The sequence below is a fragment of the Nomascus leucogenys genome, chromosome 16 (genome assembly GCF_006542625.1).
Source record: "Nomascus leucogenys isolate Asia chromosome 16, Asia_NLE_v1, whole genome shotgun sequence".
In the NCBI taxonomy this organism is placed as follows: Eukaryota; Metazoa; Chordata; class Mammalia; order Primates; family Hylobatidae; genus Nomascus; species Nomascus leucogenys.
Genome location: NC_044396.1, coordinates 90,740,137 through 90,766,083, shown reverse-complemented (window position 1 = coordinate 90,766,083; position 25,947 = coordinate 90,740,137). Strand labels below are relative to the sequence as shown.

At 46.6% G+C, this 25,947-nt stretch overlaps 1 protein-coding gene across 2 annotated transcripts in view; it reads left to right on the top strand.

Annotated features, from left to right (window-relative positions):
- COL22A1 (collagen type XXII alpha 1 chain) overlaps positions 1-25,947 on the top strand; it is a 327,746-nt gene that overhangs the window by 150,196 nt on the left and 151,603 nt on the right. For both annotated transcript variants that reach the window (XM_030795302.1, XM_030795301.1), the window contains exons 17-22: positions 5,537-5,590; positions 8,052-8,096; positions 12,456-12,500; positions 12,774-12,803; positions 13,075-13,128; positions 16,754-16,807. In XM_030795302.1, coding sequence (XP_030651162.1) covers positions 5,537-5,590; positions 8,052-8,096; positions 12,456-12,500; positions 12,774-12,803; positions 13,075-13,128; positions 16,754-16,807 — 282 coding nt within the window. The remainder of the gene's footprint in view (positions 1-5,536; positions 5,591-8,051; positions 8,097-12,455; positions 12,501-12,773; positions 12,804-13,074; positions 13,129-16,753; positions 16,808-25,947) is intronic.

The window sequence follows — 25,947 nt, the reverse complement described above, 5'->3', positions numbered from 1 at the left end:
AGAACAATACGTTAATTCAGTTTTAGCACCCATGTTATATGAATGGTTTATTGTATGTGAGGGAGAAGGAGAAGAAAGACCACGTGTCTCCCTCCCACACTGGATGTGCTGATCAGCAGCCAGGTTTCAGAGTGGTCAGGCACGGGCAGCCGGCGGTTTTCTGCTTTCAGTGGAGTGGGAGCGCCCTCTGCTGTCAGCAACTCAGAACCGCAGCAAGTGGCCTTGGCCTGGAGGGGCTCTGTGGGCTCTGCAGCCAGGATGGAGACGCGGCGGTGCACTGTCTGGAGACTGGGTTTTCTGTCGTGAAAATGGGAACGATATCCCACACGATTGCTCGAAATGTCAAATGAGGTAGTGCCTGTTTCAGCACTTGGTTCTCAGCAGAGGTCCAGTCCTCTTTCATAAGCTTCCACCTCCCTATTGATTCCCGATATGAGAATCAGAGTAGAGTTCTGGTAACACAGCTGCCTTTGTCCTTTTTTGTGTGTTTTATTATCTCATCCTGGTGGGGAACTGCAGCCCTAGAGAAGGATAGCCTCTCTCCAGGTGGCAGCCGGCCGTCGACAGAGTCAGGATTAGAATCCAGGCCTGGCTACTCCTAACTCAGCGCTCTCCAGGCTCTCATGTCCCCAGCACCCGTCCCTTCCCTCCTCTGCTGTTCCCCTGTTGCTGGTCCCTTCCAAGTGATTTCTTTGTCTTTCTTTCCCCTACCCCAAGCCCATTCCACACAGTCACCCTTTGTTTGGCTTCACTGACTTTTAATGCACACCTTCCACGTGCCAGGTGGTGTTGTTAGCATCTTACATAGATTAGCTCACGTGGTCCTCACAGCAGCTTTACTGGGTAAATATTAATATTATGCTCCTTATTTGTAGAAACCGAGTGACAGAGCTGCCAAGGAACTGGTCCAAGGTCACACAGCTGGAGCGTGGGAGAGCCAGGGTTTGGATCTGAGTCGTACGGTTAACCACCACCTATGCCCCCTCCACCCGGGAGCCCGGGGTCTCACTCTCAGTCTGCAGGAGCCGAAGCCTGCACTCAGCTGCATTTGTGTAGCCAGTGCAGTGCTAGCAAAGCTAGCAAACCCATGCAACAGCAGGAAGTCTGAGTGGAGGGCCTGCAGGGGGGCATGGGTGCCCTAGTGTGGCCTCAGGATGGGCCCACACTATGGCATGGTTCCACTGCCTGTCCCAGATGCTGTAGCGGGCATTTCAGCTTGAGATCGCACTCCGAATGCCACATCTCTCTCTCTCCCTGTCCCTGACTGTGTGTGTCTCTCAAACTCTCTCTTCTGTCCTATCTCTCTCAGTCTCTCTGCATCTGTCTCTGTCTGTGCCTGTCTTAACTGTCCCTCTGCTTCTCTGCGTCTCTTTATTTCTCTCCTGTCTATCTGTCTTCTGTCTTTTTCTGTCTCTCTCTCCCTCTGTCTCTCGCATCTCTTTGTTTTTCTGTTACTGAGTCTCTCTCTCTCTCTGTGTCTCTGTATCTGTCTCTATCTCTCTCTGTCTCCCTCTAACTCTCCCCCACCCTCACTCTTTCTCACTTATTTCCTTCCCTCATGTATCCTCTCTCATTCCTCTCACCCCTGCTAATGACCACCCATCCATCAGGCCCGCAGCCGCGTCCACCTCGCTCTTCTGTCACGTGCCGCCCAGCAGTGCAGACCGCTACCCCCAGGTCCAGCCAGGCCCTCTCTGTGCACCTGCAGCTATCCTAAGCTGCAGTCAGAGGAACTCTTGGCTCCAGACTCCACCCATCTTGGTGTGCAAGTGCAGGGAAGTAAGAAACAGGGACTTGGGCAACAGGCACACTTGGCCTTGCTCTGAGGTCTCTGGGAGAGCCAGGTTCCAGGGTGATTGTCAGGTCCGTGTCTATGCCAAATGTCCTGCTCGTGGTTAGGGTCCAGCCCATGCTGAGGTCCGAGGGGAGTGGGTGGATGAGCAGATGGCTGAAAGAACACTCAGGGAGCCATAGGCAGGTGAAATGTGGTTCTACTCAGCAGCTGTCTCATCAGCAGCTCACTCACACTAGCTCTCTTACACTGTTCTCCCATCAACAGCTTACTCTTACACTGTCTGCTCGGTCTCGGCTGCTTAGCCCAGTGGCTCCTCTCTGCTGAGAGGACGCACAGCTGTGCAGCTGGTTTTCCCTGCCTTCAGGGTCAGCAGCTTCACCCTTTCTGTGGGCACAAGCAAGCCGAGCTGTGTCCTGGCTCCCCCCTGTCTGCAAGACAGACAGCTTTGGCTCTCTCTCTTTCTCTGGGCGTGACCGCACCTGCACAGTGTCAACAGGGCAATTGTACCTTTTACAGACAACAGTGGCCTAGGGCCAAGGGATGGCCTTCCCATGTTGTGGCTCCCTAGCTCTGTTTCCCTTATACATGGAATTGCGCGCCTGCGTTCCAAACTCACTGAGTCACTCGGGCCCGGATATCTGCCTCAGCCTATTCCTTGACTGAAGCACAGCCATGTTCCTTACAGCGATCTTTAATAGGGTGGCCTGTCACAAGGAAGCACACTCAGGACTGGCAATCAGGAGACCTCGATTTGAGTCCTGCTGCCACCACTAAGTTTCTATGTGCCTTTGGACAAGGTGCACCCGAGGGCTCCCAGTTTCCTCATCTAGAGGTAGAGGGTGAGAGTCCACGGGCTTGGAGACCCTTGTCCACCCACCAGCCCGGGCCCCACAGTCCCTCCAGGGACTCTGCTCCGACCCTCCCCCTCTGAGGCAGTAGAAAGAGACCAAGGCTGAAAGGACAGGAGGGCCCATTCTGGCGCCAGTGCCAGCACACCCAGCTGGGGTGAAGTGGCTTCATCTCCTCTGGCCTCAGTTTCCTCATTTCTTGTTGGTGCTTGGGCCTGCCAACCTTGCAGAGTTTGGAGGAGAGGATATAGTGACAGATGTGGAATCACTTGGCAGAGACAAAACCCAGGCAGCTCCACTCATCATTCACCCCAAGTGTCACGTGATGGAAAGACTTTTTATTTTTATTATTTTTATTTTGTTTTGAGACAGAGTCTCACTCTGTTACCCAGGCTGGAGTGCAGTGGCGCGATCTCAGCTCACTGCAACCTCCACCTCCCAGGTTTAAGCAATTCTCCTGCCTCCTGAGTAGCGGGGACTACAGGTGCCCACCACCATGCCTGGCTAATTTTTTTTGTATTTTTCAATAGAGACAGGGTTTCACCATGTTGGCCAGGCTGGTCTTGAACTTCTGACCTCAGGTGATTTTCCTGCCTTGGCCTCCCAAAGTGCTGAGATTACAGGCATGAGCCACTGGGAAAGCCTTTTTAAAAGATTAGTGTATAATTGTGATAGAAAATACATGTGTACATCAATGTTCTGGAATTTTAAAATAATTTCTGAAAGATAGAAGACCTGTAGGATTAAGTTTATGCAGATGCAAGGCCAGGGGCCTGCAAGCTGAACTGCAGAGCCCAGAGAGGGTTGGGACATCCCTAAGTTCACATCAGTGGGTATGGGGAATGGGGGGACCCTGGGGCAGGTGTCAGTGATTCACTGGTTTCCTGCACTTGGAGACGCAGAGTCAGGCAGCCCCTGCCCCATTCCCTGCCTATCCTGGGCAGTAGGAAGCCTCACTGTTTGTTTCCAGATGAAGGGAGAGACCCACTCTGCAGGTAGCCAGCAAGCCCCGGGAGGGACAGAGCAGCCACACAAGGAAGAAAACCTTCCCCTGCATCCCACCCGCAGGAGGTTCCCCCTGCCCTGCCATCCCCAGAGCGAGCGGCAGTGAATAGAATCAGTGTCCACCAGTGGGCGGGCACCCACGGCAAGCACAGCAGCCACGAGCTGAAAACCAGGAACCTGCAACCCCTGGAAGAAAAACAACATCCTGAAAGAGAGGAACCAACCTCAAACGGAAAAAGCGGCAAAGAAATCACGACTTGGGAAATGAGGTTATAAAGAAATAGAAGGAGAGTTCAACATAATTTGTGTATATAATCTTCTAGTCATTCAGTAAATGTCAGCGGGGCCCACACTGAGGCTCCAGGAATGCAAGAACGAAAAGAGTGAACGCACCTCCTGTCCTCGTGTGACTGGGGAGGTGCGTGTGCAGGGATAATAGATGAAAATTGAATTAAGGGAGATGAGGGAGGAGAAAATGAGACCGCGCTGCAGCCGAAGAGAGCCTCTCATTTAGATGAAAAGGTCAGGAGGGGACACTGAATCTGAGCCCCGAACGGTGCAGAGGAGGCAGCGGAGGGAAGAGGAGGCAGCGGGGGGAATAGGAGGCAGGGAAGGCAGAAGCAGGAACAAAGTGGCTGTGTCTGAGGAGCATGAAGAAGGAAGCCGCAGCCGCTGGGGTGCAGGTGGGAGACTGTTCAGATGAGCCTGAACCCACCGTTTGGAGTGTCTGCCCAACTGAGTTCTTGCAGCCCACCTGGAAGAAGGACCCCAACTGGGAACACCAGGCCTGGGTTAGCCCAGGACTTGAACACACCAGCACCTGGGAGTTGGCTCAAGAAAACCAGGGCACAGCTAGGGGAAGATGATGGCACTGACTCACGACCTACCCTCAGCAGGAATGTTTTCAGTGGACTTGGTCATAGGGATCTTTTTCTTTTTCTTTTTTTTGGAGACAGTCTCATTCTGTTGCCCAGGCTGGAGAGCAGTAGCATGATCTCAACTTGCTGCAGCTACTGTCTCCTGGGTACAAGCTATTCTCATGCCTCAGCCTCCCAAGTAGTTGGGACTACAGGCACACGCCACCATACCCGGCTAATTTTTGTATTTTTAGTAGAGATGGGGTTTCACCATGTTGGCCAGGCTGGTCTATAACTCTTGACCTCAGGTGATTCACCCACCTCAGCCTCCCAAAGTGATGGGATGACAGGCGTGAGCCACTGCGTCCAGCCTTTTGTTTTCTTTTTTTTGAGAGTCATAGCTATCTTTTGAGGAAGCGATTATTATCATCCCCATAGTAATCAAAACACTCTCAGAGAGGTGAAGTGACTGCCCAAGATCCCACAGCTAGTAAGACAGTCAGTCAGCTCCGTCTGAATGTAAACAGATGAATTTGAGGATGGTGGCTTACTGCTAGCCAGCAGTTCACTCTGATGTCTATGTTGAGTGCTGGGGACATGGTGCACGTTCACACATGTTTACTGGACAAATGAATGATGCATAAAATACACCTGCAATTTTATGAACTGCATTATAGACCCCACTCACCCATGGCTTTGTTTGACCCTCATGGAGAACTGTGAGATGAAGAGACTGTGTGGCTCACAGAAACCACGTGGCCGTCTCTTGGCCACAGATTTGAAAAGTGAAAAGCAGATAGATGACTCTAGTTGTTCTGACCCTTGATCTATGTTCCTTGTCCTCCAAGACACATCCTGTCTAGGGCTGGTGTGTGTGTGTGTGTGTGTGTGCGCGCGCATGTGCGTGTGCATGTGTGTTTGGCACCTGTTCCCCACCCTCCTTGTCCATGACGGTCACTGTGGGGATGTGTGCTGGGCTGCTGCCTGTGGTCACTAACCTCTTTATTTCTCCATTTTCCTTCTTTTGCCAGGGAGAGCGAGGCCTGGATGGATCCCCTGGGAAGCCTGGGGACGCAGGACAGCAGGTAGGTGGGTGCTGGCGCTGTTGGGCTAGGTTTCATCAGCGGTCAGAGGATGGGGATGACCGGACCCCACATAAAGCTTCACAGAGCCAGGCCGGGTGCAGTGGCTCACGCTTGTAATCCCAGCACTTTGGGAGGCCGAGGCGGGCGGATCACGAGGTCAGGAGATCGAGACCACGGTGGAACCCCGTCTCTACTAAAAATACAAAAAAATTAGCCAGGCGTGGTGGCGGGCGCCTGTAGTCCCAGCTACTCGGAGAGGCTGAGGCAGGAGAATGGCATGAACCTGGGAGGAGGAGCTTGCAGTGAGTCGAGATTGTGCCACTGCACTCCATCCTGGGCGACAGAGCGAGACTCCGTCTCAAAAGAAAAAAAAAAAAAAAAAAAAAAAAAAAAAAAAAAAAAATGCTTCACAGAGCCTCAGCACCTGGGCCTCCTCCTTGCTCAGCTGGAGGCTGCAGGAGGCTTAGGACCAGACCCCAGCTGTGTGGCCGTAGGTTGACTCCACCAACCCCAGAGCTGGAGGGATCCTGGTGCATGGACCACTTGAAATCCATTTTACATCAGGTAAGGTGGTGTGTTATCATCATGTAAAGGCCTTTGACCACGCCTACTTTTTCAAGGTGATGTGTGCAAGCAGCGCTCATTGCCGTCTTGTCCCCAGAGGGAAAGATTCAAGACAGTCCCAATGCTCCGTAGTACAAAGCTAGTTAAATAAATCAGGAGGCATCGACACAGAGCGTGCTATGAGGCTGAGGACATTCATGAAGAAACTCTGGATGCACTGATGTGAGGGGTCTGCAAGACATGTGGTTCAGTGGAAAATAAAGTGTTGGGAATGGTGTGGGGGGAAATGCATCTGGTGACTTACAAAGACCATCTCTGGAAGAATAAATAAGACAATGATAACCTTGCTGCTTGGTTGCCCCCAGAAGGGGGCTTTAAATGTTATGCACTTCAGTTTTGAACCATGTGAATGTATCATCTATTCCAAAGAAACTACATTTACATATTTAAATTTAAAAATTAAAATGAAATAAAACCTAAAATCATACATTCATATTAAAGCCAATTAGTAAAATGCTATGTTGCATAGCATAATTTAAAATATACATCAATTAATATATTTATTTATATCAATATGAAATCATAGATAAAAAATATATGTTAATTATATTAAATGTTAATGAATTACAATAACTATTCTAATATACTATATTAATATAAATTAAACTTATAGTTCATTCCATCTCCCACAAATATCTGGATTTGTATTTATTGTCAGGTAACAAATTGGAATCATACTTTTTATATCTTGCTTTTCTTCCCTCAACATTGTATCATAAACATGGAACCATTTAAAAAAATATTCACCAAAGGCCTGACTCAAATGACCAGTTAATGGTCTATGGTATGAATGTACTACGATTTATTGATTTGCTTAAAAATATCCATCGTACACTGCCTGGTTGCCAGGCCTGGCTCTCTCGTCACTGGAAATACCCACTTGGCGATGGCGAAGAGGGAAAGGAATCCTTCCCATGGATGAGTGTGCAAACAACAATAACCCAGCACACAGACTTAATGCTGGTGGTGTGGGCCGGCCGGCGAGGGTCTCAGGGTGCAGGGGAAGCCAGCACAGTGGGGTTACAGATCTTTGCTGTTCCGAGTACAGAGGAAGTGAGGGTGCTTTGCATGCATCCTTGAGCGCATGTCTATGTCCTTAGGATCTTTTCCTATACAAAGCCCTCTGTCCATGGATGGAGATTGATTGTGCAGCTGCCCTCCAGGCCCTCCCTGGGATCCGTGAGGACGCTGGCTGAGGACTACCCTGTGTTCTGTGCTGTGGCTCCTGGGCCGCTCCCACGCCCTGCTCCTGCAGGAGCTGGGGAAGCTCAGGCGTTCTCTTGGCCGCTGGTGGAAAGCTTCTCAGCAGGGACGTTGAAGAGCAGGAGGGACGAGTCTTCAGCCTCCCCTGCACCTGCCTTCTGGGACTTTGGTTTCCCCGTGGCCCTAACTAATCCTGGCCAGAGTCTGGGCGGCTCTTCCCTCTTCCCTGGCGCCTCACCAGTTCTCAGCTCTAAGGATTTCCTTCGACTCCACCAGACTCCACCTTCTGTGCTCCCTGGGCCGGGGCAGGTCCTGGCTATGTGCTTCTTCTTCCTCTTGTCCAGGCCCTCATATCCCTAAGGAAGGGGTCCTTTGTTTTCGCAGAACGTGTTATCCATGCTGCAGAACCAGCGCAACTGCAGACAAGAAAGCATGGAGATAGGGAGCTTAGGTTAGTTGAGGAAGAACTTTCTAGCAATAAGCGCAGTCCAGAAAGTCAGGTCTAAAGGGACTTTGGCTTCTAAAGAAAAGTCCAGCCACAGTGGGAAGCTGTATTTCGACCTCTTTCTCCCCAGCACCCCACCACTGTATCCCTGGTGCCTATTATAATCTGCCTTTTCTTTCTTTCATCCAGGGCAGGCCTGGCCCTCCTGGTGTGGCGGGACCCCAGGGAGAAAAGGTGAGCCAGCCTGGGGCTGTCGAGGGCTCTGCCCTGGGCAGGCAGATGCAGGGACTGCCCGCCTTGGCAAATCAGCTGCAGGGAAGGGGCCTGGGTGGCAACTGTAGGAAGAAAGCACACACAAAGGGTGGTGGCTGGGGCATCAGGAACTCATATAAGACATTTCTGGCTATTATGTTGCATTTTTTTCTACTTTTAGGAATAAAAATCCATTTGAAAAGCAAAAAAAGTTCTATTATATAATATTTAGATGTATTAAAATATTATGCTACCTACAATGCTTTTTGGAATAAGGAAGGCTATAAATAAATATTAAAAAGTCTTATAAAACCTTTTTCCTTTTCTCTTCCTCTTCTTTTCTCCTTCCCTACTACATTTTGCAATTTTTAAAAATCAGAATCAGAATCCTGAAAATGCCCTAGGTATTTAAAAAACAAAATAAGGATTGTATCTTATTATATTGGTTGTCTATTTTAGAATATCTTCCAGGCTTAATGAAGTAAATTTGCTGCTAAGAATTTCTGCATCTCAGATGCAACAGTGGCAGGTAGATATTATTTGCAAAATGTGAAGGGCCTACAAAAATGTCCATGAAAATAGCCTTCCTAAGCATTGAGGTCGAAGAAGGGAAAAGAGAAGGTGTGATGTTGTATTCTGGATTGGCATAGGAGGGGTGACGAGACATAGCCTGAGCTCAGGTACAAGAGGATGACATTCTTCCAGGTTCCTAGACAGGCCCTTAGGAAGGCATCAGACATTGGGTTGGAGAATACCTGGGGAGAGAGAAGGGGCTGAGATGGGAGACATCCAGTTCAGGTCAGACGGCTGAGACCCGATCAGCATCGCTTCTTCTCAGAGTGGCTCACTGCAGAGTTCAGGGGAAGGTTGTTGTCTGACTCAGACTGGTTCCCAGCATATGCTCTAAATACGGGAGAAGGCTGCTCCAACTCCTTATGGAAGCAGACAAGGTGTCTGTTATAAATAAATAAATAGTACGGGCTGACACAGACCTCAGCTTAGGATGGGGCTAGAGAAGGTTGGTGTCTTCCGAACCCGCTTGCTTGGGCTTCAGTGCTAGCCGAGTTCATTGTTCTCTCTCCTTCTAAGTATTTTTAGAGTTGAGATGTACATTGTTATATTATCCTGGTGTCAGGATTTTAATATATTCTTGCAGTTCCTTGACAGGGGATGCTAAGTCCTAAAATAAGTGGTTTATTTCAAGTCACGAAGCGGGAATGAGCCTTGAAGTCTGGATCTAGGTGATGACTCTATTTCTTGCTGCTGCCTGTGTGTGTGTGTGTGTGTGTGTCTGTGGTGTGTGTGTGCTGTGTGTTATGAGTTTCAACCTTCCACCTTATTTAGAGATTTGGTTTTGCCCTTCATATTTGGGAAACTGCTGAGTTATTATTTCTTATTATGATAAATGCAGCAGAAATGGGAGGAGAAGGTCAAGGACCATGGCATGATTTTGGGGTTTTTCATTAAAATAATTAAGAAACCAGCGAGGCTCAGGTGATATGATGCCTCTCATCTCATTCTGAGATCGCATCCTTGAGACAAATCTTAGATGCTACACAATTTGGGAAAGTCAGTGGAACTGTAGAGACGGTCTTTTTAAACTGCTTCATTTTACAGATAATAGACCGAAGTCTAGAAAATTACAGTTTCTTGCCCAAGCCCCAAAGTGAATCTGATTATCGACCAAGGCCTATCATATTATCTGCCTGTCCATTCGATGATTTACTGCAGATCTAAATATCAGGGGATGCATTTTTATGCCCTTTTAATGATTTTACTGGATTGGGTCTATGGTTGCACTAGTTACCTACTGCTGTGTAATAAATCATCCTGAAACTTAGTAGTTGGAAACAATTATGTATCATCTCACATGATTCTGAACACAGGAATCTGGGAATGGCATGCCTGGATTGTTCTGCTTCATGATCTCTCCTGAGGGGCAGTCAAGCTGTCAGTGGGGATACATTAATAGTTATCTCAAGGGTCCACTGGGGCTGGAGAATCTACTTCCAGGCTCACTCATGTCGCCACTGGTAGGCCCGAGTTTCTTGACAGCTGTTGGCCAGAGATGTTTTCCCTTTTACATGGGCTTCTCCATGGTACTCTGCACAGAAAGGGAAATTGCTCCCCAAAAGTGAGCAGTGACTGGTTCAAGGTTGGGGGAAAGGAGGGAGTCTGAGATGGAAGCCACAGTCATTTTTATCACCAAATCTTGGAAGTCACCTCCCAGCACGTCTGCTGTTGCTGTTAGTCACATAGAGGAACGGGGATGGTGTGGGAAGTCCCCGCACAGGGGAGCATGCAGGAAGCAGGGACTGTGGGGGACCGTCGTGGAGACCGGCCACCGAAGTGGCCACAACTTATCTTTACAAAAATGTGTCACCCATATCGTGGGAAGAAATTGATTCTAGGAAAGACTTTTGGTCCTATTATGCACTAGACTTCTGACCTTGGACAAGTTACTCAGTGTCTCTGTGCCCCAGTTTCCTCATCTTTAAGACAGGAAAGATAGTATCATAGGGAACGAGAGTGAATCCATGTCCAGTCCTTGGAGAAAAGCCTGGAAGGCAGAGTCTCTCCAATAACTGTTAGCTGTATACATACAGTTGTTAGGGATGGATACTAGGGTCTTAGTTTTCCTACCAAATGTGTTGGAACATTGGCCCTTATATGGTGAGTTGAAAGTAATTAAAACATGTTGATTAATCGATTTCATAACTGTTATTGGAAACTCATTTTTTGTGGTGTAATATAATAATATTATGAGAAATACAATGAAACCAACAGAAGTGAACGTGACAGTGACACAAAGTAGTCATAAAAAAGACATGATTTTGAACCTCAAAAGATTCATTATTCAGCCGTTCTCTCTCTCCCTCCACACACACATACACACACACACACAGTATAGCTCAGAATGTCTTCTAACAATCCTGTAGTACCAAGATATGAATAAGGTTTGTGGGACTCTAGGGGAAATCTAACTCTGCTTGGGGGAGTTGAAGGATGTTTGTGGAGAAGTGACTTGTTATCCGCGCTGGGATCTGAGTGTATGGAGTTCTTCACGCGCTCATGACCTGGAAGTGCCTACGGGGGCTGTAGAGTGGTAAATGCAGTGTGTGTGCAAGCACACATGTGTGAGAATATGTGCTCGTGTGTGTGCATGTGTGTGCAGGGGTACTGGCAGCATGGAGAGAATAAAACAATAGAGAAGCGTTTCTGAGGCAGGACTCAATTTCTGTATGTGAAAAACAGGGAGGTACAATAAAGAAAACTGGCACTCAAGGTTTTTGACATAAAACATGATGAATCGGGATTTTTAGAAAAACACTTGATACTGTGAAAAGCGAGGTGATTTTTCCAGGTCTCGGGCAGGTATGGGAGACAGGGCATTGGAAGATACATTGTGAATGTATCCATTTTGGTCTCAGAGGAAACATTTCCTGTCCATAGAATAGAATCCCCAAGGCAGTGAGGGTGTGTCTTGAGCCATTCATTCTTCCCCCTTAGCCTTAAGACCTAATAGATGCCTTCAGCTTTAATTGGCGATTCATTTATTCATTTACCAGCTTCATTAACAACAGCTTTTGAATGTTTCCCATGCTCCCTGAGCTAAGCTGTAGGTAAAAGGAAAAATTATGTCCCTACGTCATATGTGGAGACATTCGCTATATGTATTTTCCTTGCTTTAGCCATAAAGCACCATAGAAATAACATTAAAGATTTTTCTGTGACCAAAATTGACAAATATGCTTCATTTAGCACCAAGTTGTAGTGCACACCCTGGAACATCTGGTCAGGCCACAGCCTGAGGGGACCTGGAGGCCAAGGAGGAGGAGGCAGGAGACAAGCCTTGTGTATAAAGTGACTTAATGAAAATGGATGACAAGCAGTGCCACATTTTTAGTTACTTATTTGATAAATACTTATTGAATGCTGACTGTGTGCGGAGCTATGAACCTGGCACAAGAGACATGCCAAAATATATCATCATAGCTCTCATGGTACAAAGACAGTGGCTGGCACAGGCAGGGGCTCAATGAGGCTGCTCTCAGGCAGCAGAGGCTGGTGAAGGCCATGAGGTGTTCATGGAACGTGACCCAAATCTAGGCACTAGACTGGATGTGCACAAAATGGAAAATAAGACTCCTGCCTGCAAGAAGCCTATGATCTGAGGCAGATTTGAAGATCAGACCCTGATCTTTGAGAATGTCACAAGACAGCAGGCTCCGGCAAGACGAAGATGTGTGTGGTGGTGCACAGGGAAGGGTGTGGTCCCCTGGGCCTGCTGCAGAAGGTGGCACCAGTAACTATGCTGAAATGTTTGTTGTTTCTGTGCAGGGTGACGTGGGACCTGCAGGGCCGCCTGGTGTACCGGGCTCGGTGGTGAGTCAGCAGTGGTTGGAATCATGGATGCAGGTGCTGGTGGGATTGGGTGGTTGGATGAGTCTTTACCACTAAGAATAAGGCAACGCTCTTCCAAGGACATGGGTTGGATAGAAGGCTTTCAACACTAAAAATGGGGTAGAATCAGAGAAAAGTCAGGAGGCACGTCATGACAGCATGGCCTGTGAATGAATGGCCTTAGCGCAGCTGAGAGAGGTTGACTGTGGTTGCGGAAATGCCAGCACCTTTGCTAATGCTTGCTTTGTCTCTCAGGTGCAGCGAGAGGGCTTGAAAGGGGAACAGGTAAGAGGCACACGCGTCCTCTTCTCATGGGGATTTAGGTCACAGCAGAAACAGAAAAGCCACAACCATGATCCCAGGCTGAACTTAGATGGAGCCTTTCAGACTCCAGTTGCCTTTCTGCCAGAAATGCAAATACCCACTCCCATACCTCTGCGCCCTATCGAGAACTTGGAAAGTAAACTTTGAGTCAGGAAGGGGCCATGGGTGATGGTGGGCCTGATCATATGGGGGAAAAGTCGTGACTAAACACGTGTTTGGCTTGTGTTACCAGGGAGCTCCAGGACCCAGAGGTCACCAAGGCCCCCCCGGGCCTCCAGGAGCTCCGGTAAGTTGTCCCTCTCCTGCGCAGGGTTTGCTCTGCACGCTTCTTTTACCAATGGGTTTGGAAGATCATAGTCATTCCCGGCGCTGAGCATGGCATTATCTCAAGCGCCTTCATGCCACCTGCGTGGGAGGTGCTGTTGCGGTCACATCTGACGTAGGAAAAACTGAGCCTGGAAGAGGTGGGATAACTCTCTGCACATCAGGGCGTTGCCATGTGTGGAACGGGATTGAAGTGTGGGCACCCTGCCTTCAGAGCCCCCAGTCCCCAACGGCCGTGATGGGGGTTTCTGGGGATTCAGTTTGATGTTTTATTTTCCTTTCAGATAAAGTAGAATAAAAACATTGGACACTTACATGCCGATTGAATCACTTCCAACGCACTCACTTTTCCCATGTTTCTGGTCAGTTCTGACTTTGCAGTGGCCTGTGACATTTCAGCCTCTGGTTTCTCCTTCTGTTAAGAATTTAATGATATGTAAATGACCAGTTGGGAAGAGGCCATCCAAAGGACCCTTGTGATCATCTTATGATGTGAGTTCAGATATCGAGAATAATTAGTAAGAATACAGTACCCTCCACAGGGTCCCTGCTTTAAAGTTGCTTCTTCTGGCAGTGTGCTGCTATTGCTTTCAAGTTACTGTATTTTATTGAAAGGAATAAAATAACTGACTTATAAATGAACATAGATCAGATTTATTTTAAGCTATTGAGGCCCACTCTTTATGAGGATATATTTATATGTTTTTGCTGGGGTAAAACTAGAAGAAACTTAAGGGATATTTAATTCTAGGAAAATTGGAACAATTTTATATCAAAGATTTTGGATCAGAAAATCTAACTTATGTCTCTGTGACCTCTCCAGGTTCAGTTTCCAGAGCTGCCCACAATTGTTGTAACGGTTGAGAGATTTAAACTAGATAATGCAGAGAATGCAGCGTGTTTCAATATTTACCTTTCTATGCATATATACATGTATATTTCAGATCTATTATTGGCAAGTATTGAAGGTCTATACTATATATGTTTTCTTGTGCAAATACATGCATATTAAGTCTGCAAGGGTGAAGATGTTATTTTTTTTCTTTTACCAACGAAAACATTAGTGCAGAGACATTGAGTGGTTTGCACAAAGTCACATAGCTATTGAGAAGCAGAACTGAACTTGACCCTAGATCTGACTGTGCAGCCTCCGCTGTTTTCACCATGGACTACACAGTCCTTCCTCTGAGCTGCGTAAAGGGGAATTACTTTACTTCATGGTCCCCATTACAGAAGAAGAAGCTAAAGATAGCTAGCTCTGCTTAATCATGAGCAAACTTCTTGGCCTCTTCCTGAGATGAAAATAGATGGGTAGTCCTCACCCTTTACCTAGATTTTGTTATAGTAAAGAGGGAGGGAGAGAAGGAAGAAACCTCAAACGTTTGTGACCACCTACCTTATATCAAGCAAAATACTAAGGCTGAAGATATAGGGATGAAATAACACATGAAGCACCCTCAGAGTCTGAAGAAGCAGCTATGTGAAAAAAGACATAACTGCAAGTAAACATTTGCAATTTCTAGATGATGAATTGGAATCTCCTGCACGTACCATTTCTAGTATCCATTATACAGGACATGGGGATGGTCTTGAATCTACGTACTTTTGAAATTCAGAATATCCCCCGTGGTTCTGGAGATGTCTTCTAGCCTAGACAGAATGGGGTTTAGTACAATACATGATGTTAGTGATAAGATTCCCTTCGGAGTGTTCAAAAAGCAAACAGCCTAACTAAAGGCCTTATGAAGAGAAGAACAGTGATGAGAGGCCCAAGACTATAAGATTCTTTAGTCGAGGACCAATATCTCTCCCGTCTCTCAATCCACAGGGTTTATCACATGGTGGGAACTTAACACACGCTTGTAGAGCTAGCCGTGCGGCAGGTGTTCAAGAGGGCCACTAAAGTGAGCCTGACTGCAGCGTGAGCTACAGAAATAGGCTCATGGAAGGTACTTGGGATTAGGAACCAGAGCACCTGATTTCATGGCCCGATTTGTCCACCAAGTAATTTTGTGGCTTTGGTGACATTGCTTAATCTCCGATCCTCATTCGATTCACCCCTAACTTGGAAATCTACCGCTGCAGCATCTTCTTTTGTGTAAACATACTATGAGGTTAAATGAGCTGCTCTCTGAGGCAGAGCGCCATGGAGCCTGACTGAGCCCAATGCTGATATCAACTGTCACTTCTCTCTGCTTTTGAATCCCCGGCAGCACCTAGCTCGGGGCCTTCTGCAGAGCAGTTACTTTCTAAATATTCATTGGGTTGAACTGAATTGAGAAGCTGGCTTCAGTGACTTCTGTCTAGAATGGAAAATTTTGAGTTTGTGTTCAGCAATCCCAGAGAGAGGAAAATATATCCCATTCTCGAAATGGAAACAGGGTTCAGCATTCTGCATCCAAATGCTGGCATCTTTCATCCTTTCCCCAAGATGAAACAGGCTCTGATAGTTTTACCAATGTCTGGTGGAGCCACTAAAGGGCCAGAGATGTAGATCAATGCCAGCCATCTCTTGACGCTTAAAAAACCCATGCCTTTAGGGCCTTCTCTTTCTGTGTGTCCTGAGCTCAACGGAATCTCCTTGTTAGGAAGAGAGATCCACACCTTTAATTACTGCAGTTTGTCCATTGATTTACTCATTTACATGGCGTTATCAAGAGAAAGGACCCTTGGCGTGAATGCAGCTTGGTCACTTACAGTTACACAAAATTTAGCAGCAGTGGCTATTAGTATGATAATTATGAAAATAATATTTATTGAAGATGGGGAAATTGAAGTGCAGAGAGGGCATTTCTGGCCAAATTCACCCAGAAGTGGTGATAGAGTCACAGCTTAAGCTTAGGGTTTCAGTTCGTTTCCCACTCCCATGGAATGCCTCATTCTGTGGTATAAATCAGGGGCTGTCAGGGGGCCTGGGTGCTGTGCCCCAGCTTTAGAACCCATTCATAACTGCTCAGTAGGTGGTTGTATCATCCCCGCTTCAGAGATGAGGTAACCGAGGTTTAACGGCACCAAGTGACTTCCCTGAGCTCATGAGGCAGAATCGAGGCAGGACAAGGGGGCAGGATTCGAATGAGGTCAGTATGACCCCTCCCTGCACCAATGTTTCTTGGTTAATTGATATTGATCTTTCCTAGGCAGTTTCATTCATGTGTCCAGACTATCATGTTTTGCATATCACTGTTGCCTGAGAGTCAGATAGTCTATGCCAGTTCTTTCTGAGCCAGCAGGCTACAGGGAAAGGGCACTGGGCTTAGAATCAAAGACACTTAGGTTCCAGACAATTCGCTTCTGTGTGCTTTGTGCAAACCACTAAAGCAAGCTATTGGATGCTTACAGTACTCAGTATAAAGTACGAACTAGGTTTCTTACATCCTGACTGTTCAGCATACTTAATCAGATCTGATAGATGTACATGTTTTAAAGTGTTATAGGTTTGAGAGAATGGGACCTCCGAATTTCCCCATCGGAATGGGATGGTATTACACTATTCAATGAGGGTGAGATTCTAAAGCCTAAGCTATGCCATTGAGCCCTGCATTTACCATTATGTTCCTCTCTCTTTTTCCTTTTTCTCCCTCCTAAAGGGTCCAATAGGCCCAGAAGGCAGGGATGGACCTCCTGGTTTGCAAGGTCTCCGAGTAAGTAAACTCTCTTTTCCTTGTGATTCCTCAGCTCACCCACACTGGTCCCTATTTTATAATGCCATGCAGAGAAGATAGACAGTGTCAGTTTCAGGGGCTTGAAATGAATATTGGAAGTAGAACGAAGGGTTGGATTCAGTTCATCAAACATGGTTGAGGTTCTACTATGTGTTCTGCCTTGAATTGGGCCTCAGGGACATGGAGATCAGTCTGTTGTCTGCCAAGAGTCATGTATAGAGAGACATGAATCCACTGGGTGATCACAGCCCCAGAGCGGGGAAGCCCAGTGCTGAGGCATACAGAGAAGAGGCAACTGACCCAGCCTGGGGGTCTTCTTGAAGGAGATGATATTTGAGCTAAGTCGTGCGAAAAAATAGGGGTGAAATGATACATCTGTGCATCTAATATATGCATGCCATTATTGAATATGATATCTCATGGTATTTAATTAATTTAATTAAGCACCTGTTTTCCTATCTAGATTGTGCACACCATAAGGGTATAATTCACCAGTAAGTTCAGCTCTTGAAACAATGCCGTACTTTCTGAGGAGGGCTGCAGAAGCATGCTTGGGTTGTACCCCCATCCCCTGCGATGCTCCCACAGCAAACTGGACTGAAAGCCAGACTCAACTCTGTGTCCCCAGTTCCTACCAAGGTACCTGGCACAGGGCAGGAAGTCAGCTCACATTTGTTGAACTGTACCCCTTAAGGTTGTACCACCTTTTACTAGTTCACATGGTTAACAATCTGAGGGCCACAGGCATCCACAGATGGGGCAGGTAGCTCCAGGGACCAGTGAGCTTCCTGCCTCTGGAGGTTTACACTACTGATGGGTGGGTGGGAATGGAGTCCTGGCATCTGGCAGAGGCAGCCCTCATTCCACGTATGGCCTCTCTTAGCCTGGACAATCTGTAGCTCAGTGACGTGGATGGTGCCATATATTTTGCTGTGGATTGACTTCGTCTAAGGGGGTTGCCTCCCCATCACACTTCACATCCTCAGTTCTGAAAGGGGGTGGCCGGCTCTTCTCAGCACTGACTCCAACCTGTGCTTACCCACTGGTTAACTTCGATCTTTGGTTTTCAAAGAACTATGCCTCCTATAACCCTTTTGAATTCTCAAGATTCTACAAATAATTTATTTTAAGGCTAGGTGAGATGGGGAAAGGCGTCAGGAAGGTGCATTGGGTGAGAGAGATTGTATTAGTCTGTTCTCACGCTGCTGATAAACACATACCCGAGACTGGGCAATTTACAAAAGAAAGAGGTTTAATGGACTTATAGTTCCACATGGCTGGGGAGGTCCCACAATCATGGCAGAAGGCAAGGAGGAGCAAGTTTACGTCTTACATGGGTGGCAGCAGGCAAAGAGAGAGCTTGTGTAGGGAAACTCCTGTTTTTAAAACCATCAGCTCTTCTGAGGCTCATTTACTATCACGAGAACAGCATGGGAAAGACCTTTCCCCATAATTCAATCACCTCCCACCGGGTTCCTCCCACAGTGTGTGGGAACTGTGGGAGTTACAATTCAAGACGAGATTTGGGTGGGGACACAGCCAAACCGTATCAGAGATTCACTCGCCCCCACTTCCCATTCAGCATCCCCAGCCCTGGCTCAGTTTCCCTGTCAGTCAAGTGAGGCAGTCAGGTGGGTAAAAGCCAGGTGTCTCCCTCCGCAGTAGAGTGGAAGGATCCTGGACTCCAGAACAAGATGCACCTGGGATTGAAGAGCTGATCCACTTCTCAGCAGCTGTGTGACCCTTGCAAGTTACCTGGTCTCTCCAGGCCGGTTTACTTCTTGCTACAATGGGGAAGGCATCACCATCAGCTGTGTTGTTAGGAGAAAAAGTGCTCAGTAAAGGGACTTGGCCCTGGTTGGGCAGCATGATGTGACAGCTGACATGGCTGTCATTCTCTCAACATGCTCCTGCACGTGCTCCTGCACAGTCTTAAGAGAAAACAACCATCTTTGTACATTTATGTAATTAATGTTTACGTGAAGCTTTTTTCATTTTGCATTGAACTTGGGCAATTGTTATTTTTCCAAAGTAGAGTTAGACGATGGGTGGAACTGTTTATATAAAGATGACTGTGAAGGTTTTTAAAATCTACATCTTTATCTAATTTACTCTTATTAAGGCAAGGAGGGAACATCTTGTCCAGAGATCCCTCATCAGGCTCATACCTTCTGTATTAGCTCATTTTCACGCTGCTGATAAAGACATACCCAAGACTGTGTAATTTATAAAGGAAAAGAGGTTTAATGGACTCACAGTTCCATGTGGCTTGGGAGGCCTCACAATCATGGCTGAAGGTGAATGGACTCACAGTTTTATGTGTCTGGGGAGGTCTCACAATCATGGTAGAAGGTGAAAGACATGCCTTACATGGCAGCAGGCAAGGAGAGAATGAGAACCAAGTGAAAAGGGTTTCCCTTGTAAAACCATGAAATCTTGTGAGACTTATTCACACCACGAGAATAATATGGGGGAAACTGCCCCCATGATTCAGTGATCTCCCACCAGGTCCCTCTCACAACACGTGGGCATTATGGGAGTCAAGATGAGATTTGGGTGGGGACACAGCCAAACCATATCACCTTCTTAGATACAACTTCTTTAAACCTGCTGGATGTGCTTCCCAGGGTGACTGCTGTCATCTTCAGAAACACTTTTTACCCTTCTGAGCAATACCAGCCACCCTTGCAATGGCGCTTGGCCTGATCTGAGCTTAACACAACCCACAGGCCTCGGAAATTGGGCAATGCACTGGGTCTGGAGATTTGAGGAATAAAACAAGGAGATCCAGAGAAGCAAACAGGGTGAGGGGTTGGGGTGCAGTGATGATGGGCAGGAGTAGGATATGGTGTTTATTGAGCTCCAATTACATGGCAGCTCCCATGACAGCCCTGCCATCCCCATTTCTGCAGATGAAGGACAGGCTCTGATACAGCACAGCCACCAGTGGCCCCTCAGGGATTCGCACGTGGGGCTGTGTGTCCCCAAAGTCTGACTTCTCATTTTGCTCCCTTCTTTCTTTCTGTGTGTCAGTCTGTCAGAAAGCTCATGTTGAGTTCCTGTGATGCACAGACACTCTGCTAAATGCTTTGGGATTTTCTGAAAACATTTAGGTCTCAGCTACCAGGAGCTCACAGGTCAGCTAAGGAGCTCAGTGCATATAAACAGATGACCTCAATGGAGACTGAGGAAGACTACAGATGTTCAGAGGATAGAGGGAGATCTCAGATTGAGGGAGGCCACTGAGAGGAGCGGTGGGGCTGGAAACAGGCACATCCAAGGGAAAAGGTGATGTTTGAGGTGGCCTTGCAGGAGTGAGTGAGTTTTCCATGGGAGTCAATGGGAGCATTGAAATCAGTGTTTTGGATGTGGGATTTGGATGCCCCCTTGAGAAGGCATCCTGCCTCTGCACACTTGCTTGTGCCCATCAGCTTTGACCTGGACTTCTTCCTGGACTTCTTCCTCTTCCTGGACTTCTTCCTCTTCAGTTTGGAAACTCACTGGTATAATTAAAATGGCTGCAGACATGGCTTCTAGTTCAGGCTCTGCTGGCATCATATTGGGGACTCTCAACCAGTCTCTCTTTTCTTCCTCTTGTGTTCCCTTTTCCAGTTTTTTTCCTATTTTTCTTTTACTTGCTTTTATTCCCTCCTGCCCCTTTTCTTCTCACCTTTCTTTCCACAAATTCATCCATTCAACAAACATTTCTTCTTCTGTATCTACTGGGTACCAGGCATTGTTGTAGGCAAGTGAGTAGTTCAGGAAGTAGGAAGCTCTTGCCCTCATGCTGTTTATATTCTGGCAGGCAGGGGAAAGAGATGAAATAGCATGTAAGCAGATGATGCAAGAAGGCCCCATGAAGACAATTTTCCTTGAACAGGCTCTCTGGAGGTGAGGACATTGGCAAGACTGATAGCTGGGGAAGAGCCTGACAGGCAGAGGTCCTGGGGCAGGCACAGGTGTGGAGTGTTGGAGCCCAGAGGTCCATGTGGCTGGACCCAGCAAGGGGCCTGGCAGGAGATGAGCTCCATTTCAGGCCTTGTGGGTCATCATAAGGACTTTGGCTTTTACTGCGAGTAACCAATGGAGCTTTTACATGTTTTCAAAAAATGTTTTATGATGAAAAACAAGTTTATGATGAAAAAAATGTTTTATGATGAAATGTTTTATGATGTTTTATGATGAATGATCATACACAAAAGTAGAAAGGACAGTAAAATGAACCTTCATATACCCTAAACGCAATCAACTTTTACAAGTTAATGAAAAACTTCTTTTCTATATACCAACACTCACTTCTATCCACCACTGAATTCACTGAAAGCAAGTCCTAAAATCATCACATCATGTTTCTAAATATTTCAGTATGTTGTCTCCAAAAGAGAAGGAATTTTAAGAGACACAAAACTATAATACCATTATTTTACCTAAATCTGTGAACACTGCTTCTTGAAGCTGCATCAAATAATTTCATGTTCCAGATGGGCCTATCTCATACATTTCTGGTAGTGGTTGCTCATTCTGGGGTTTCGAGGGTCGCAGTGGCAGGGCCCGGGTTGCACCCTAAACACATTCATGTGTCTTATTGTGTTGAGAACAGACTGCAGGAAGGAGGCCAGTTAGAAGGCTCCCACGGTGATCCACTGAGAAAGGGCAGGGGCTGGGCAGAGCACGGGGCTTCTGAGCACCCATCCTGGTTCAGGTCGGATGCCAGGTGGAGGGCATGCTGAGGAAAGGGCAGAAGTCATGCTCTGAAAGACCCAGCGTCTAGCAGAGGAGAGTGAACTAAGAGTGACAAGGCAGGATGGTGGGAGCATTAGCACAGGGTGCAGAGCAACACAGAGGACGGCTCCACGCTTGTCTTGCTTCCTCTAGTGAATCAAGGACGATGAGCAAGTGGGTTTTGGGGGGCCCATGGCCTTTCAGTCATCAAAGGTGATTCCATGATTCAGGTTGTGTTCTGTCCTATGGATATTGCCAGCTCAGTGCCTGCATCTATGGAGAAAAAGGCAGTAGAAACAAATTGTAATGTTGTGGGCTTGGAAGCAGCTTCCTGTTCAGTCGCTCTCTAGCTGAGTCAGGAAAATGCGAGACAAAATGACTTATTCAAAAAATTATCTCTCTCTTTCCCTTGCCATGACCTGTCATTTCCTCCTCATCAACTTCAATTGAAACATCACTCAGAAGAGCTCCTGGGCATCACTGCACATGCTCAGGCTGTGCAAGGGAAGAGACGAGGCTGACGGCTGATAGCAGGCTGGAACCTGGGCATGGAGAGACAGACATTAAACACGGGTTGGGGGGCAACAGAACCCAGGCCCTTTATTTTAGAGATTAGCAACAGGCAGACAGGATAATCCTCGGCAAAGTAAATGCATTCGTTTTGGACAAAGCTGGTATTTTTCCACATTGACATGGTAAAAGGGAGAATTGAGAGCGAGGCCCGCTCCACGCCATCCCCGGAGCTGCAGGAGATGCCCGCCCACCTGCCCGCCTGCCTGCCTGCCTGCTGGAGGGCGGTAGCAGTCACCAGGCAGAGAGATAGAGAAGGACTGCATTTCTCTTTCAAAGGCTTTAATTTCCTGCCTGTTGTCTGAGCTCGGCATTAAGGAGGTTGGTCAGGGAGCACTGTCACCTAGTTGAAATGAGAGATGCTGCAGTTGCATCTGAATCCTGAATGTTTTGGCGGAAGAACCAGCCTGGCTCAAGGCCACTGCAGCAGTGGGACCTTGCAGAGCTTCCAGGAGGCTCACTTTTCCAATAAAAAAATTGTCACGCCCAAATCATCCACCTCAAAATGGCTGTCACTGTTATTCTCACACCATCCCATTTTAATTTTCTGCAGATTTATCTGATATTTTTCTTATTTGAGAATTTGTTTTTGTTTTCTTTAATAGAATGTAAGACTATGAGAGGAAGGACTTTTTCTTATTTATTTTTATCACCACAGTAATGAGAGGAGTCGCTCACCCTTATAAAACATACATATTTTATAGACACATAACATAGTTATAAATACAATAGGAATATGCCTATAAAATATGCATAAATAGATAATGGCATTAATTAAATATGTAATGGCATTAATATAACCTCCTACAGTTAAGGAACATAAATGAATGATTAGAAGAGGACAAGATTCAGAACTGGGTGCCTGGTCACCTGGGTTCTCACCTTCCACAGGGGATGCCTCATTTTGGAGAAGAGAATGTGGTCCCTTCTTACGCCTTGCCTTGCTCTGTAGCACTGAGTATCAGCTGAAATCGCCTAGACATCATCTTTCATCTTCTCTGGAAGATTAAAAAAAAAAGAAAAATTGGTAAAAAAAAAATTGTATATTTTGACACATTTCAACAAAATGTAAAATTTGGAATGTCTATGGAAGCACTGTGGCAGCAGGGATCTTTGAGACTCACAGTGAGAAATATATCCAGAAACGTGAATGACCTTCTCAAGGTCACTTAGATCTTGGTCATTGCTCTTCCCACAGCGGGTGACAACCCCTTTGGTTTGTCTGATCATTTTCTCAGTATCTTCTGGTTTCTCTTCCCTCTCATCAATAGATGAGGACTGGAGAGGTGATCCTATCCAACAAGATGTCCCCTCTTACAAAGACAGCAGTGCTCCCCGCCCATCTCACCGTGTTCTTGACTGTGTCATTTACTTCAAGAACACATTTGAAAAATGGAATCTCTCTTTATAGATGTATAGCTAAGAGAAGGGAGAAAGGAAATAACATTGATTGAATAGTCACTGCATAGCAGGCACTTCCCTAGGGAACTGTTTGCACCTATGATTCCCATTTAATTCCTACAAGGATTCTCTGAGGTATGGCAGTTTTAATCCCATTCTACTAATTAGGATTCTAAGACTTAAAGGTATACATCAAAGTACTGAGTGTCACCCAGGCTGTAGGTAGTGAGGGTACTTATACTTGGGGCATGAGATCTGCCTGGCTCCGAATTCTTTACCCTCTTTGCTTCAATATTGTGAGTATGAGTGTGTGTCTGTGTGTTGTGTGTGTGTGTGTATCCATGTGCATATCAGAATTCTAACATGGAAGTTAACTGTCCTTGCTGTGCTTGCTTTGAATAGATCTAGGACCCTCAATACCTGACCATGCCTGTCCAGTAGGATGCACTGAGCACACATCAGCTTAATCCCTGGCTTTCTCTTGGAACCAAGGGTCTCATTATTGTTGAAGGTTATCTGGCCCACCAGCTCTGACTTCTAGTAGATTTGAGGAAGGAAACATGGCCAGTCTTTTTTTGCAGTGGCAGCCTAGGTTGAATTTGTTTTCCTTTTTCATTCTACAATCTTTTTCCTGCCTTTTCCTGCTCTACCAGGTGGTAACAGTGTTGTTTGGATCCTAGGCTACTGTTTGATTCATTTCATGGCATGAAGCCAGGGTTTATATCAGGACACCCTCGGTTTTCCCTGCACACCTGGTTTCAGCTCTAACCAGTAGAAAATAATCATGTTTGACATTTGGAGGCCTGGAGAACAGGAACTGAGCAAAAGACCATACAGCACATATTAGAATCAGTTGCACAAGCAATCCTTTTATCTGTTAATGGCACCTCAGATGACTCTGTTAACTCATCCTGGCTGGGAGAGAATTGCTGTTCTGAATTTATAGGCTTCCTTCCTCTCCGTGGGCAGACAGGCAACCTTGGAAATACCAGTTCCGCTCAGCATCTTGGCATTCAGAATGGCTTGAAAAATCTGCCCTCTGGATAAATTACAAACACTTAATCCAGATATTGTGCTGGGTAGCAATTTAAAAGAGAAAAAAAGAAAAATGAGAAGAAACAGGCCTATTGTTTGTAAAACAGCTCTTTATTGCTACAAAATTTATTTTTTCTAGCACTTCTCAGATCTCTGAAACCAGTTATGGGACAAAACTGCAGAGGTTACATAGCCGCTGCTACATCTACCTTTACTAGAGTTGCCACTATCACCACCGCCACCAATAATGTTAGCATCATCACCATCACCATCACCACGATCACCACCACCATCACCATCACCATCATTACCACCAAAAACCATCAACTCCACCATCACCATCATGATCACTACCACCATCACCATCAACTCCACCATCACAATCACTACTACCATCATCATCATCAACTTTACCATCACCATCACCATCAACTCCACCATCACAATCACTACTACCATCATCATCAACCTTACCATCACCATCACCATCAACTCCACCATCATCATCACAATCACTACCACCATCACCATCAACTCCACCATCACAATCACAATCACTACCACCATCACCCTCATCAACTCCACCATCACCATCACCATCAACTCCCACCATCATCATCACAATCACTACCACCATCACCATCAACTACCACCTATCACACATCACAATCTGCTACCACCATCACCCTCATCAACTCCACCATCACCATCACCATCAACTCCACCATCATCATCACCATCAACTACCCACCATCACCATCAACTCCACCATCATCACACCATCACCATCAATCACTCACCATCACAATCATATCATCAATCTTTACCATCACCATCACCATCAACTCCACCATCACCATCACAATCACTACTATCCATCATCATCAACTCTACCATCACCATTACCATCAACTCCACCATCACCATCACAATCACTACCACCATCACCATCAAATCCACCATCACCATCACAATCACTACCACCATCACCATCAACTCCACCATCACCATCACCATGGCTACTATCATCACCATCATCCACCATCCATCACCATCACCATCAACTCTACCATCACCATCACCATTAACTCCACCATCACCATCACCATCAACTCTATCCATCACCATCACCATCACTACATCATCCATCACCATCACACATCCATCCATCACCATCACCATCAACTACTCATCCATCACCATCACTACCATCATCACCATCACCATCAACTCCATCACCACCATAACCATTAATGCCATCATCATCAGTGCCACCACAAGACCCTATCACCACCACCACCACCATTATTATCATCAAAATCACCAACTGCTACCATTGTCATCACCATAACCACTATTACTAAGTACTTTGTGGGCATCATCCAATTTAA